Below are 15,220 nucleotides of genomic sequence, written 5' to 3'. Positions count from 1 at the left end.
TTGCTCATCTGTATAACACTTCATCATTCTTCTTGTCTTAGGTAGACATCACACCCTTGCAAACCCACACCCTTGCCCCATCCCAAGGCCAGATTAGGTGGCTCGTCCACATGTTCCTGCTGCACCTGTGCTGACTCCCTCTCAGATCTCATCACACTCAACCTTCATGGCCCCATCGCATCCCCATTACCCATGCGGGGTCACATACAAAGGCGGACAATGTCATGGAATCTGCTATCTTGGTTGGCCCCTCATTAACAATACTCATGGTTAATCTTATTGGGTGCTGCTGGAAATGGAATCAGGCCAAATGCGAGCACTTCTTTGGTAAGCTGCTTTTAATTAAAAGGTGAAACCGCGTCATAACCCTCTAGAGCAGAGTTTTCTAAACTCTGATTTCTGACCTATAATGGGCAATAAAATCAATATGGTGGGTCATGACCAACTTTTTAAAAAGCATGGCATAGAACAGAATAGAAAATATCAGAATGCATCATACATATCAAGGGTGGGTATTTTTTCATGAAATTTTGGTTTCCGCTATATCTATGCATATGTATGTGGGTACTGAGCTATATACTGTAAAACTTATCTCCTGCTGTGGGTCACAGTCACAAAAGATGAAAAATACTGTTCTAGATAATTCCTGGGGCAGACATACAAATAGTGAAACTGCTTTAGAGCAACATACAATGATCTTAACAGTATCACATTATACACGCTCTGTAATCCTCAGTTCTGTCTTCAGGTGTCCTATAATTTTCATTAACTTTCAGAAATGTCTTGCAATTTTTTCATTTTGTGCTATCAAAATTATTCTGAAGGGTAGCAATTTTTCTACCAGCTATGTTGAGTCCTCAGCATCTTTTTAGAGGTGCAGAGACCTCTACAGCAACTCCACAGATGAGGGGCCCCACCTTCCCTGGTCAGGTTCGGAGAGGACTCCCTAAGAGCAGGGCTGTGCTCACTTACCTGGGTGTGGTCCATGGAGCTTTGAACACATTAGGTGCTCAATATACGTTAGTTGGTTAAACGAATGTGTATGGAGAATGGTTCCACCGTTTTCAGAAATAAGGGTCCCCAACTTGCTACCTGATATTACACATTCATCTATCCATCCATCCACCCAAATCAGGGTGAGACTAGTGGGCATGCTGACACACGCATATTCTACCCTCCCAGTGATAAGAGAAAAAAAATCAGCATAATTATTACTCTGTGTGGTTACACAGTTCTACAAGCCACTACAACGTCCAGGAAGGCCTAAGTGTTTTATTTGAATTACTACTGAACTTGTTTTAACTGGGTATCTTCACACCCAGAGCATTTCTGTTTTCCACGAAATTGAAATAAGACAAAAATGACATTTAAGTTTCCCCATGTGTACCAACACACATGGATCGACAGTGACTAGGAAGATTCTGGGGGCCTTGTGCGGGCACAGCTGGAAGGACTGCAGCAACTCACTGGAATAATTCCAAAATAATTATTGGAATTATTGAAAGGGAAGTGAGGAGGGGCATAGGCCGTGTATTTGCCATTCCCCAGGGAAGACCTTATCTCATTAATGGATCTAAGGGTGAATATGTTTCTTCTTTCATATATCAATTACGTTGGAATTAATCTCATTATAAAAGTAATAGACAAATACATTCATTAGAAATTTTAAAACAAATTTAGAAAATATTTTTCCATAATTATAGATACAGCCCTATAACGATGTTTCAGTCAATGATGGACTTCAAATACGATGGTGGTCTCATAAGATTAGTGCCGTATGACCTAGGTGTGTAGTAGGCTATACCATCCAGGACCTTGTGTGAGTCCACTCTCTGATGTTCACACAATGACAAAATCGCCTAACAACGCATTTCTCAGAACTTATCCCTGCCATTAAGTGACACGTGGCTGTACTTTAAAAACACTTGAGTAGACAGTATATTATAGACCACCTTTTCCCCCCTCCACATATCATGTGCCCTTTCCAAGTCTATAAATATTTTCTTTCCAGAATTTTAAAAGGGAACATAAATCCTATTGGGATTATAGACCATAATGGATTTAACTAATTCCCTGCTGTCGGATGTTTGAGCTGTTGCCAATTTTTCAATTTTACAAATGTTTTTATAAACATCTCTATAGCTAATTCTTTGTGCTCATCCACGGTTACATACTTGGAATGAGGAATTTTATTTTTACTCTAAAAATATAGGCCGTGAGTATTTCTCTTTCCACATTTACCATTTAATGTCCAGTAAAGACGACCACTGCCCTATTATTCAAGGAAAAAAATTATCCTATTTTGATCTTGGCCTTGACAGAGGGATGTTCATAAAGCAACAGTGTGGCCTAGGGGGAGACTTAATTCCTTCTATCCATAGCAAACCTTGGAATGTAGGCTCTGGAACATGAAGGTCAAAAGTGCCTCATCCCGGAAATCCAAGAGAAAGAAACTAAGTCAGTTTGGAAAAATTTAAAGCGTGTGAAGTTCCCATTTGTGAGGCATTGTGAGAAGGCCTCTCTCTCCCAGCTGGCGGCCCCATAAATGAAGCATTTCACAAGCTGCTCATGGTTTGCTTAATGAGGGCGCCGAAGTGCACCATCAAATTTTTTTCCCTTTGGTGCCATCACTTTTCCTCCTTATGCTGATGGAATTCAGGGTGGCATGAAGGCAGGGTTGATATAAATGAAAACCGCGATATCCAGGTAGTTGCCTGAGTTTAAGTCTAAACTATCAGCAAAATTTACAGACTTAAAGTTTCTCTTGTTTACTAATTTCATTTTTTTAAAAAAAAGAGAAACTAAAGAAATGGCATGATTTCGCTGATATTTACTCACCTGGTCATGCAAGCATCCAATTCATTATTGAGGGAATAAAGAGAGAATACGTACCCAACAGACGAAGGAGGAGAAAAAGAACTCCCAGGGCGTAAGACTTGAGCTCAGGGCTGACTGTCCTACACACAAAGAGATGAAGAGGGGAAAAAAAAGATCCTTATCACTCCACTTCAATTAACAGACCCCAGAGTCATTCGCTACTGTCCATCAGAGCCTGGCTTTAGAAAATTATTAATAGTTTTGGCGTTTTTTTTGCTTTCTCTGCTGAAAGTCTGAAAAATAACTACAACTGCAGTGGCAAGATAATTTTAAGAATTTAACTGTGTTTTTTAATAACTGGAGCTAATCTTGTCATTGGAAGGACGGAATGCAAATTTGGTCCATAAAGTCTTCATTTAAAGGCATTTTGCTTTTGCCAGGACAGGGACACATCCTAAGCTGAGAGGTCACGTGTATCAGGGAAACATCAACTAGGAAGACCATTCCCCTTATGCTTCATAAACAGCCAAGAACCCTGAACACCTTTGTGAAATCAACCTGACTAGCATGGTTTGACACCCTGCATGGACCACTTGTGAAATAATCCATCTAAATCCGGTTTGAGTACCTTTAAAATTGGAAAGGTACCTTCATAGAGTCATGGTTCTTTGTTTTGAACTGACTCAATTTCCCTGGCTTTGGTTCACCCAGAACAGTCCCTTAGAATGATCTTCTTGCACATTTTCTGGAACACTCTCAGAGTGCAACATTTTCTAGGATGAGAACGACAATGAAAGAGGTTTGGAAATGATGACCGATTCCAGGTAGAAGGTCCTCACAGCTGGTAAGAGATCTCCTTCGTAATGCCTCTTACTCTTGGAACTAGTATTTATTCAATGCTTGTCTTGTCTCATTGAGGCCAAGGACTTCTTGCACCTGGTTGATCATCGGTGCAGGGTGTGGCACACAGCATGTGCTGAGTGAATGTATAGGCGGGTGAATGGATGGGCAGACGTCTCCTACTTATGACCTGGGGTGGCCTCATCACTAGCGTGGTGGTGAAGGAAAGTGAAAGGAGAGATGTTTGTCCACATGCACATGTGCTTCAGGTCATCCTGAACACCACTGGCAGAGAAGCTTCCTCTTACCCCATCCTCCTCATGAGTCCCTAGGGGAGATGGGGAGGTAAGTACATAACTATGCCCCCTGGAAGGACTTGGCTAGGCCTAGAGACAGTCCAGTGTGGCTGAGCCTTTGGAAAAACCAGGAGCATTTCAGTGTGGCTGAAAGACCAGGAAGACCCACGTGATGTAGGAAGGACCTAGGCAATCAATTCTGTAGAAAATAAATGTTAGAAACAAAGTTACCAACAGGATGCTAAGTCCAATGGGATGCCCAGTACACAGGATACTTAACCTGTCTATGGACCTGGTAGCTAGAATAATATTCTTAACCGACCCCAGGGGTCATTCATCCAACCATCCCATGGCATCCATCCAATGACCTACCACCTGGTTTGAGCCTCAGATGGGCACATCTTTGGCTTCTTGGTATAGAAGGCAAAGAGACACTGTCAAACCAAAAGGACATGGAAGCAGTGTTCACAATATTTTGCCCTATTTCTGAGATTTTCAGGGAAAACTAAAAATGTGTTATTCTTGGGGAAAAGATACATTTCTTCTCAATTATAAAGAGTACAGTATAGGTAAGTAATCCCAGGGCAGCAGGTCAAGGCTTTCACTGAGTCACAGGGAAGCCACTCTCCGGCTGATTAAGCCAGACACCTGCACAATATCAATGATGAGATCAGTGTTTCTGGACAGAAACATGATCAGTTCTCTTTAGAATGTGCATGTGACAAAACCCAAGTTCTTTTATGTTAGTATTGGGTCCATGGTTCCAGTTTTTGCGCATTCATTTGAAGGTACTGACATGAAAGACCCAATAAATAAAGGCAAATTCTCCTTATCAAGAAAACCCACTGGCATAATGAGCTGGAATATTTATCACTTGAAATTTGATTTCCTTTTAGCTATTGTCACCAGGAATAAAGAGAAGAAGGTGCTGAGATCCCCCTTCATATCCTGTTGGGAAACTGGTTCCCACAGGAGGAATAATCCTTCTCAGGTCTAGTTATGGAGAGATGGAAGGCTCAGGTCTGAAGGTTCTTGAAAGTTCTGGGCAAGGCCAGGGACGGAGTCTTAGCTCCACAACTTACTGGCTGCATGAGCTGGAGAATGCTGCTCACTCACTCTCTGAGCCTCAGTCTCCCCCTGCAAATGAGGGATGCTAATAAAGATGTAAACACAAGAAGTTGCGACGACGAGAGCCCAGCAATGGCACCAGGGGCTCAGTGGGTGCTGGCTTGTCCTCTTGCCTATGGACCTCCCGAGCACTGTTGCTGGCAGGTACGCTCCTGTCTGGTGTGAGAGTGAGAATGGGTCCAATGCTCTGGGATGGGGCAAGGGCTGGTGCACATCTGGGCTATGGCCCAGACTGCCTGTGCCCTTGTGCCTGCCTGGAACACCTGTGATGGCAAGTTGGACTCGGATGGTGACAGAGTAAGTGCTACCCTGGCCCTCTTGAAAGGCACGTGTGAGCATGTGCTCCCGCAGGCCCAATGGAGCACCCAGCTGTGAGGTAGACCAGGCCCAGCCTAGGTCATTCAGGCCATCTGGTGCTGATCCATTTAAAGGGACTCAAACATTTCCCGCAAATCTCCAAGAGCTGTTTATCAAGCTGTGAAACCGGAAGTGATTAAGATTTCAGCCGACTTCCTGTGTTGGGTCCGTCAGTGACAACTACTGAGCTGGGTTTTTGCAGAGGAATCACGGGGGGAGAAAAAAAGGAATCGGGGCGGGGGGGGAGAAAAAAGAGGACAGGTCACTGCTAATGGTCGCGAGGGGCACTTTCCCAGCTTCTTGGTGCCTTTTGTGTGTGAATAGCATAATATAACTTCATGGGAATTTCTAATAACAAAAAACAAACCACTGTAATGCAGCCACCGCAAACCCATGTCTGAGATCTGATGGTTTGTCCATATGCATATTAGATATAATCATCCTCCATACATAATTTAAATTCAATAGTTCATTTCATAAACACTTGTCAGATTCTTAAGAATTTTCATTATTCCACCGAACTGTGGTACTATAATTTAACTCGCTATTCCAATTCAGGTTTTTCTGCTATTATAGTTAACATTGTAATAAAAATCTGTCTGCATTGAGCTTTTTTTCTTATAGAGAAGTATTTTCCTAAGATAAGTAGCAAGGGGCAGGGTTACCACATAAAAAATCTGAACATTTTTATGACTCCTGATTCACGTTGCTATATTGCTTTTTTGAAAGGAGCTATAGACTTTTCAGCGCCGCCAGCAATATGTGATTTGACCAGTTTTGCTGCAGCCTTGCAAGCACTGGGCGTGAATTTTTAAAATTTATTTTTCAAATTCAGTAAGTATAAAATGGCAATTTGCTATTGTATCCTTAATGCTTCTACACATTAACAAGGCTTTGCTAATGACCTTCTGGAGAACATAAGTACCCCATATAAATCCTCCTCCTCCTCGGAAATTCATAACAAAGACGCGGAAAAGCAGCAGGCACGGCGAGAAGAGAGAAGCTGGATAAGGCAGTGGGGATGTGCATTTGTACAGGGCACATGCAAGCATTTCATTCCTACTTTTATTCCCAGCGCTTGGGATTGAATTGGTTTGTTTAGATAACTGCATCCCAGGAAGGCGGGTCTGTCTGTGTCTGGGGTCACTTGCTCTGGTTCAGATGGATGCTGGGGGATGCAGCAGTTCCCTTCTAGCTTCCTCGCACAAATCTAGATAACTCTGCACATGTATGAGTGACTCAGAATATTACTCACTAATTCAGCTTTGAGGCAACTCACGTGCCCCCAGGTCAGGCCCTGAGAGACAAGGAACCACAGAATTATGGATGCCACTCTCTCCAACCATCTCTTTGTACAACAGCAGTCACTGCTTGCCTTCCACGAGTGACTGGGCATGGCATTACACCCTCCACAATAACCCCTCACATCTCCACAGCGTTTGTACACACATGGTCTCGGAGCGACCCACACCCCGCTGGATGCAGGCAGGACCAATGATGTCACCCCCAGCTCCAGATGCAGCAACAAGTCCAAGGGAAAATCTGCTCAGGTCGTACCGCTAACTGTGGCTGGGCAGGGGCTGGACGTGGGGACTTGGCTAGTCTAATGGCATTTTCATCTTACTCCAACAACACCATTCTCTGCAAAAATCAATGCAGGACTACAGTCCCTTTCAAAATCACCTGCAGAGTGTATTCTCGGGAGGACTTGAAAGCGTAATCATCTCCCTTGGGCCCTGCTTTCTCCTCTGGGTGTGAGGTCCCGATCAAGTGTAATTGATTCCTATCGGCCTAGGGAAGCTGCCTGCAAGGCTCAGACCTGAAGTTCTGCTCTCCAGGACTGCAGACACAGCCAGGCAGGGGGAGAGGCGAGGCTGGGCTCTCAGGTCCCTGGGGCTAAGCTTACCTGATGAGGATGATGACTGAGGGCGTCTGTGCCATTGCCCCGATCATGCTGCAGACACACATCACGCACAGGAAGGTGAGAAAGGCCTCTTGGCACCCGGGACTGGGGCATTTTCCGGGAACCACGGTGGCGTTCTCAGGCGGGACGGTGGTGAGGCACGCACAGCCGGTGAGATTCTGAAAGGGAAGCGTTCAGCCCTTTTAACTGGGGATGTCTGCAGTTTCCAAACCCAAAACCATCCATCAGCTGGAGCTGTTCATAGCCTAATTCTGCATTCTGTAGCATTCCATTAATTAGGCCTGAATAAATGAGTTAGCTTTTTAAGAAGGCTGCAAAACACACGCAAATAGAGGAACATTTATGGGAGGAGAGCCGATTCCCTGTCTCCCGTGTATTTCATCTCCATGCTCAGGAATCCCTCAATAAGCTGTGCTGTAGAGAAATGTGTCCCCCCAATACAATTAGAGAGGAAATTGCATTTCCGCAATATGATAAAACATTGCCAAATTAACACTGTAATTACTTGCCAATTTGTCCTCTTTTTTTATTCAGTTATAATTACACCCAAGTGTGTTAAAAGAAGTAAATCAGGTAAACCTGCATATTGTTACTGGTTCCGTGCCCGATGTGGCACTTGGAACAAAGGATGTGCAATGTCATGCACGAAGTCCTTGTGCCTGTGGGGCCACGAGATGCGGGAGCTAACGGGAAAGTTCTTGAGTGGCTGAGAAAGAGAAGCCAGGGAGCTTAGCGCAGACCGTGAGCCAGCCAAAGCCCAACGAGATATATTTATTAATATATGATCAGAGGAGAAAGAAAAGCAACTGTATTCCATTTGATCTTCTGGGTGGATTCCTGCCCAGCCGCCCCTGTGCTCAGTCCTCGGTTCCCACGCATAGTCCTCGCTCTCTGGGGCAGGAGGACAGGCATAGTCCTTGCTCTCTCTGGGGGGGGGGGCGGGGGGGGATTTCCAATGGCAGAGGGAGGAGCAGAGGCTAGGAGAGGCAGTGCCCAGCGAGCGCCAAGCCAATTAAGGCTCGATAATAATGGTGCAGAGGCCTCTAATGAATACAAAATGAAAACAATCATAAATGATTCATTGCTTTTTTTTCCAGGTCGGCTTGGCTTTCAGAGCACACGCCGATGTAAATCCTCAGGAGGGCCAAAGAAATCTCTGGCTTCACGTTTCTCCTCCTTGGGCCGCTCTCCCCACATCCTCATCCCTCTCCCTTTCCTCCCCGCTTTCCTTTCTTTTCTTTCCCCACAGAATGTACAGATGGGGGTTTGTTATCCCATAAGGCTACATGGGATGCTTTCGGGCGCATCCAAAGCCTTTATGCTCCCCCTCCAACAGGGTCTCCCTGAATGGCTGTGCCCCGCACTGGGGCAGTTGCCCAGGATGCGGAAGTTGGGGGAGATACTGGTGGAGCTGGACCCTTTGTCCTAAGTAGTCTGCCCAGAGCGGGACCCTTTGTAAATAGCCCAATTATACCACCCAGGGGAGGTTATGGGAGTTCTCTGCACGCTGCTGAGGCCCTGCCCCCTGCCCCTTTCCATGTACCTCTGCCTGAGACTTCCTAGCTCTTCTTCAAAACCTAGTGCTGAAACCTCCCTCTGCCGGGCCTCCCAGGCTCCAGTCCCCTTCTGTGAGGCCCCGTGAGCCCAGTACGTCTCTCTGCGAAGGCATGCTCCACACCCCACTGCAGAGGCCCTGCCCTGATCCCAGAGGAGACCTTGTGCTCCTGGGATAAGAAAGTGTCTTACGCATACCTCACTGAGCATCCTCTCATAGCACAGCACTGAGACACGGCAGACAAAACTCAGCAGACGGTTTTAGAATGCATACAGGAACGAGTCTCCCTAGGCTTTATTAGGAAGCAGGTCTTCTCCCAACTACGACTTAAACTGTCACTTCTCTCCCTGCCTGGGAGAGGAAACTGCTCCCTCCTCCCCAACCTCCACCTCACAGCCAAACTTTTCTAGCTGTTTACACTTGCTACCTCCATTTCCTCATGGGCCACGCTCTCACCTCACTCCAGCTGGCTTCTGTCCCCACACCCATGAATGGATCATGCTGTGCTAAGCTCTCCAGTGGCCTCCATATCCTGACCCCACCATCCATTTCTCTCTTACTGGAGCTCCCAGGAGTGCACGCCCGTGGACCACTCCCTCCCTGGCTTCCAGGGCTCCACTCTCCCGGTTTCCTTGGTTTCCTTCTTCCCTTTCCAGTTGCTCCTTTTCCACCTTCACTGATGGTACCTTCTCCCCTTTCCTACATTAAAATGCTGGTGCTCCTCAGGGCCCTGGTCTGGACTCTCTTCCCTTCTCACTCTGCACTCTGCCCTAATCTATGCCATTTGTTTCACCATCTATGTACCCTCTGACGACTCCCCTAAATTTAATCTCTAGCTCATATCCCTTCCAGACCCACGTGGTACGTCCCCGCCTAAGACTCTGAGCACGTTGACAGATCAACACCGAATCCAGGAACAAATGCCCTGTGCTGGATTCTGTGCCATCAGCCTGGCACTACCCTCCCATGCCCTCTCTTTCTTCTTTTCTTTCCCCACAGAACGTACAGATGATGGTTTCTGGGAACTACTTCCCCAGAACTCCCTTCCCTGCATGGATGAGAGCTGGACAGGAGGGGAACGTGGGAGAGATTTAGAAGGTAGAAGTGAAGCAGAGGCCATTACTCTCAAGTCAGACATGGGGATAGACATACTCAGAGGTGTCTGCCTATAAGGTACCAGTCGGCCCTAGCACCCCTTTGCATCCACCCTCTTTTCTGCTGACCCTGCTGACGACAGAGGCCCGTGTCCACGCCTACTGCCTTGGCTGCAGGCCCGCTGGCATGGTTCCCCAGATCCTCCCCTAAGCACCGTATGAACTCAGCCTCCTGGGATTTTCCCACAAGCCCTGACTTACCCACCTGAGCTGGTGCTTCTGGTGATGTAATAACTGTTCTCCGATCCTTCATCTCACTTCTTCCAGATCTTAATTCCCCAACTCCTCCATGTTCATGTAAGCTCTGATTCCTATACTAAACCCTGAATTTCCAAAATACTTGTGGGTGCTGTTCTCCTGACTGAACCCTGACAGATACACAACTCCTGGCCCCAATCTCCTTTCCCTCCACATATCTTGCCTTAGAAACGGTATCCTAGGAACCCTATAGAAACCAGGTGGTAATTCTGGACCGCCCCTTACTCCTACGTCAAATCAATCTTCCTCATGAATATAAGGCTAATGAGGACTGAGACCAGTGTGGTTTTGCTCCCTCCTTTATCCCCAGCTCCAGAGGACAAGGCTTGGCTCATGATAGAGATTCAATAGCTGTTTATCAAATGAATGAATAAATCCTCAAGTCCCGTTCATTTCACCATATCCCAAATTCCCTCAAACCCTGCCCTAGTTCAAACCACTCCCATGCTTCTCTGACTCTTGCAGTAGCCTGTGAGGAAACAGAGATTTGGGACTGGGGACTTACACCCACACGCACTCACAGAGTGCTCAGGCTTAAATGAGGCCCAGGCCCCTCACGGATGGCTATGGCCTTGTTTAGTCAAGTACCCTAGGAACTCAGGTAGCCTCTCAGGAATGTGATGTGAGTATTGAGTGAGTGATGAGAGCCAGAACCCTGTGAATGAAGCGTGTGATGGTGAGTTTTGTTCAGTTTAATAAGTAATCTGGAACTGGCACTTACTCCCAGCCCTAGATCTTTGCCCCACCCCTAGGCTATGGCTCAAATGCATTACATTTGCTATAAGAGGAAACCGCCTGGCCCCTCTCTGCTCTAGGAAGTGGAAAACCACCTCTAAATGGATCCACTCTGGATGAGGTGTGTGGTCATGGCGCTAATGGAATGGGATAAAAACGAGACGTCTTCATCTCAGACCATGGCTAACACAGTGATCGCGCAGCCCTGTCTGGTCTGGGTGAGGCGAATGTGTTCAGAAAGCCAACATCTGCGAATGGAGCGAGTGGACATGGCAGGATCGAACTGTCGTGGGATTTGCAGCCAAGACAGAGGGGAAACAGGTGAGAACACACAAGCCAGGGACAGGACAAAAATGCGCTGGGGAAGCCCCCACCAACCTGACAGGAATGAGGCATCTGGGGTTATTAACACCAGAAGAGAAGCGAGAGACGGGCATGTGACCAGTGAAGATGTCGGCTTGCTGGCGCCGAAGAGAAAGGTTGGAAATGGATGGATGCCCTAAAGTTTCTAGATGAATCTGCATTTATTCATTCAGATTTAATTTATTCAAGAAAAGCCGTGAACGAGGCTGGGGAGGAGGTAAGCCAGAGTAATCTGAGCAGAGACTTGATGGGTCTCCTTTTCGGTTAGAACAGCCCATCCGACACAGTGAACAGGAACCACCAGGCAGTCCTGCAGCCTGAGGGGGAGGCTGGGATGTTCCTAGGACCCCTCCAGCAGAGAATCCAAGCGAAAGTGCTAGCCTGCAGTCATAAGGCCAAGGATGGGGAACATCCTTTATTTGGGCTTAGGCAACACAAGAGAGCACAGATGGACCTGGCTATTGTGCTACAGGAGCTGTGGGGACTCTGGGTGCATAAGGCGTTTGTCAGAGAAGAAACTTCCACACAGGTGTCCGAGTGTGGCAGGAAGAACCATACAGTTTTTCTTGCCAGGGTGTGTAATCAGAAGAGATGACTTTCCACCAACAGGGTTTCATACTACCATCCCAAAGGAAAAGGAAGCAGAGGGACAGCCCTTCAGCTGCTATTAAGTGGGCATCTAAATGGGAACCCCTAGACCAGCAAAAGCTCTGAGCAGTAGGAAGTTTGAAAATAGAGAATCTGAGTATGAGAGAATGATCACTTTAGTTAAGGACATGATAGAGGCTGCGATTCTAATTCTCATCCTGTCTGTATACAATGGTACTGTCTGGCCAGACCAAAAAGCAGATGGACCACAAAAACTGCCTGGAGATCCCACGGCCTGAATGAAGTGGTATGCCCCAGTGCTTTCCTGGACAGCCCCCAATATGCGTAACTATTAAGAAAGAGCACCAGGCTCCAGGAGATGAGCTTATGATCCCTGACCTGGCAAATGTCCAATTTTCCATCCTGTTTCAAAGGAATGTCTTCCCAGTCAGCCATTCTCTGGATGGAAATGCAGTCCCCGCTGCTTCCGTGAGAGTTGAGTTCTCTGCCCAGTGTCACACATCAGGCGGCAGGACCTAGCTTTACTGGAAGTAAGTGTACCCTGATATCTCATGTTGATAATCAGAGGACCGCTGTGCTCACAGAGGAACAGGCCTGACAGGCTTTGGAACCAGTGGTGACTTAGAGGACAGAGAGAGACTGTCTTGTAAATTCGACAAGAACTTATCCTATAGACAGACTTGTCCAGGCACAAAAGGACATAAGTAGAGTATGAGTCACATTGCTGTTTGTAAGAGCTGAAATTTTGCACCAATCTGAATGCCCGTCAATAGGGATTGGTTAATACATCCCAAGAGAGCCACACAATAGAAGATTATATAGCTGTAAGGAAGGTATGAGAATGCTTTTTATATGCCAGTATGGAAAGACCTACAAGACAGATTATTAACAACAAAAACCCACAAGCAACAAGGTACAGAATAAGGCCCTATATGTGCATTACAAAAGTCTAGAAGGATATAAACAATAAACTACTAATAGTGATCACCGATTTGGCAGGCTGGTGGGTTGAGAAGTGGGTGAACGGGAGACAGAGATGGAAGGGAGAATTTCCACTCCCTCCTCTTTACACTTCTTGAGTTTTGAACCACACCAATGTATCATCTTTTAAGAAAATTTAAAACTCGAGAACATTAAAAAATAAAGAAGAAATCAATGAAAGAAGAATAGCACAGTTATTGAAAATGGTACTCTTGTTCCGTATTCAGTCATTAATTTAAATCGAGAAACGTTTCTATTCGCATACAGTGACTGGGATAAATAATTACGATAAAGCTTGAGATCATAAAAATAGAAAAATTGCTCTCCGGAATCTCGGGCTCATTTTCTACTGATGAAGGAAATCATAAGCATGCTGTTTTGACAGCTCATATTGTAAGAACAAAATATTCGTTAGCAGTGTTTCAAAAATACTGGCAAATAAAGTTGTTTTCTTCCCCCCAACATTCAACACCAACGAATCAATTCCTATTCACTGTACAAATAAAACTAATTTCTAGGTTGAAAGATTACTTTTCCAAGGGGCTGGGTATGGGGATGATGATATTATTTGTATTAAGAGCCTGCCGTGAACTTGTAAGGTAGAGAGTCACTCCCAACATTTGGGACCACTGTTTTTGCTTTTCCTTCTGTTACACATTCAGTTATCAGGAAGAAATGACAATTTCTATGAAACGTCGGGCCCTAGGCCTGTAGTTCAGAAAGGGAGTTTGCCAGAAAGAGTGCTGACACACACAGTACTCTGTCCTGCTTTTGTCTGCTCCATCTTCGATCCTTTGTGCATGACATCCTAATAACTGAGACGTCGTGGGACTGGTGACACCACCACAATAGATTGAGACATCTTCCTTTGAATGACAACATACTCCTATGTGTCCTGGCCATCTACGGATTCTTTCATGATTCAGTGGAGTTCCTCAGACATTCTCCTGTCATTTACTACTGTCTTCTTGGAGCTTAGAATCTCTTAACCTCATTGGCCCAACCCAAGCTGGTATTTCCAGGCAGAGACCTCAGGGCTCATCGTAAAGAGCACCGCCCACAACCCACACACGTCAGAGCAAAGGGGATATTGAAAAACTGCAAGAAGAGATGTGCTGCCTTGTTCCCTTGCAGGGTTGCCGGCTGAAGGATAATGGCCAGGGAGAAAAATTCACAGATGAAAGCAAGTCCTCTGTCCACCTTCCACCCCCCTAACCTGTACTGCACGAGCCACAGCACATCCTGTCAGACTGTCAGAGTCTTAATTATCTCCTGCCGAAGGGGGAGAAGGGGCTGTTCTCTGGGGAGCAGCAAGGCTCGCTGTTGGCTCCGGCCGTCTCAGGGAGGGAGTGGTGGGTAGAGCACGGAAGTGGAAGAATGTGGCTGCAGCTCAGGAGGAACAGCAGGCCCCTGGGTCTCTCCCTTTATCCTTCTCTCTCCCTACTCCACACCAAATCCTCGCCCACATCACGAGGTTCAAGCCTCCGCGCCACACCTATGCCTACATGCATTCCCATGCTGGAACGTCCTTCCATGCCCATTCACCAGGGAAATACCCACTCATCCTTGACGACGAGGGCCCAGCCCTGCCCCTGTTCCTCCTCCCGGGAATAATGTCCACGCTCCCTCCTTCTGGGCGCACCCGCCCTGAACCAACTCCTACCCGAGCAGGCATAACACTGCAAGTTCACTAATTTCTCTACGTATCTGTTGCCTTCTATTAGAATGTAACCAGCTAACCTTTCACGCCAGATTTTTTTAAATAAAAAGTTTCTCCTTATTGGAAAAGGGATGCATGGTCATCTTAGACAATTTAGAAACATACCGAAAAGTATAAAGAAATACATAAAAATGATTTTTTCAGTCCCTGGCCAGAGAGAATGTTCTATGAACAGTTGGCTATCTACCCTTCCAATCTTTTTCCATGCAAGGACATATAAATATTTAGGTTTTTCGTTTTCTTCACTAAAGGGATCATAATCTATACTGTCTACTGTTTTATGTGTTCTTTTCACAACACTATCCTGTAAGGCATAAGGCCAGCTTAGCTGCGGCTCTTGCACATTCCCTTGTACATAACTATGAGTACAGTACATCTCATCTCACAGTAAACGAGCTCCTGACCGTATTCATCTCTGTATGGCTAATGCACAGCCCAGGGCCTGAGATATAGGTACACAGAGCCCAGCTGGGCCTGATTTCA

At 46.1% G+C, this 15,220-nt stretch overlaps 1 protein-coding gene across 2 annotated transcripts in view; it reads right to left on the bottom strand.

The window, feature by feature from the left end:
• The window catches only part of SLCO3A1 (solute carrier organic anion transporter family member 3A1), a 295,928-nt gene that overhangs the window by 17,079 nt on the left and 263,629 nt on the right, over positions 1 to 15,220 (bottom strand). For both annotated transcript variants that reach the window (XM_005602811.4, XM_023650742.2), the window contains exons 8-9: positions 7,345 to 7,520; positions 2,893 to 2,957 (exon numbers count right to left, since the gene is read on the bottom strand). In XM_005602811.4, the coding sequence (XP_005602868.3) occupies positions 2,893 to 2,957; positions 7,345 to 7,520 (241 nt within the window). The remainder of the gene's footprint in view (positions 1 to 2,892; positions 2,958 to 7,344; positions 7,521 to 15,220) is intronic.

The sequence above is a fragment of the Equus caballus genome, chromosome 1, assembly GCF_041296265.1.
Source record: "Equus caballus isolate H_3958 breed thoroughbred chromosome 1, TB-T2T, whole genome shotgun sequence".
In the NCBI taxonomy this organism is placed as follows: domain Eukaryota; kingdom Metazoa; phylum Chordata; class Mammalia; order Perissodactyla; family Equidae; genus Equus; species Equus caballus.
This window is presented reverse-complemented; position numbering and strand designations above follow the sequence as displayed.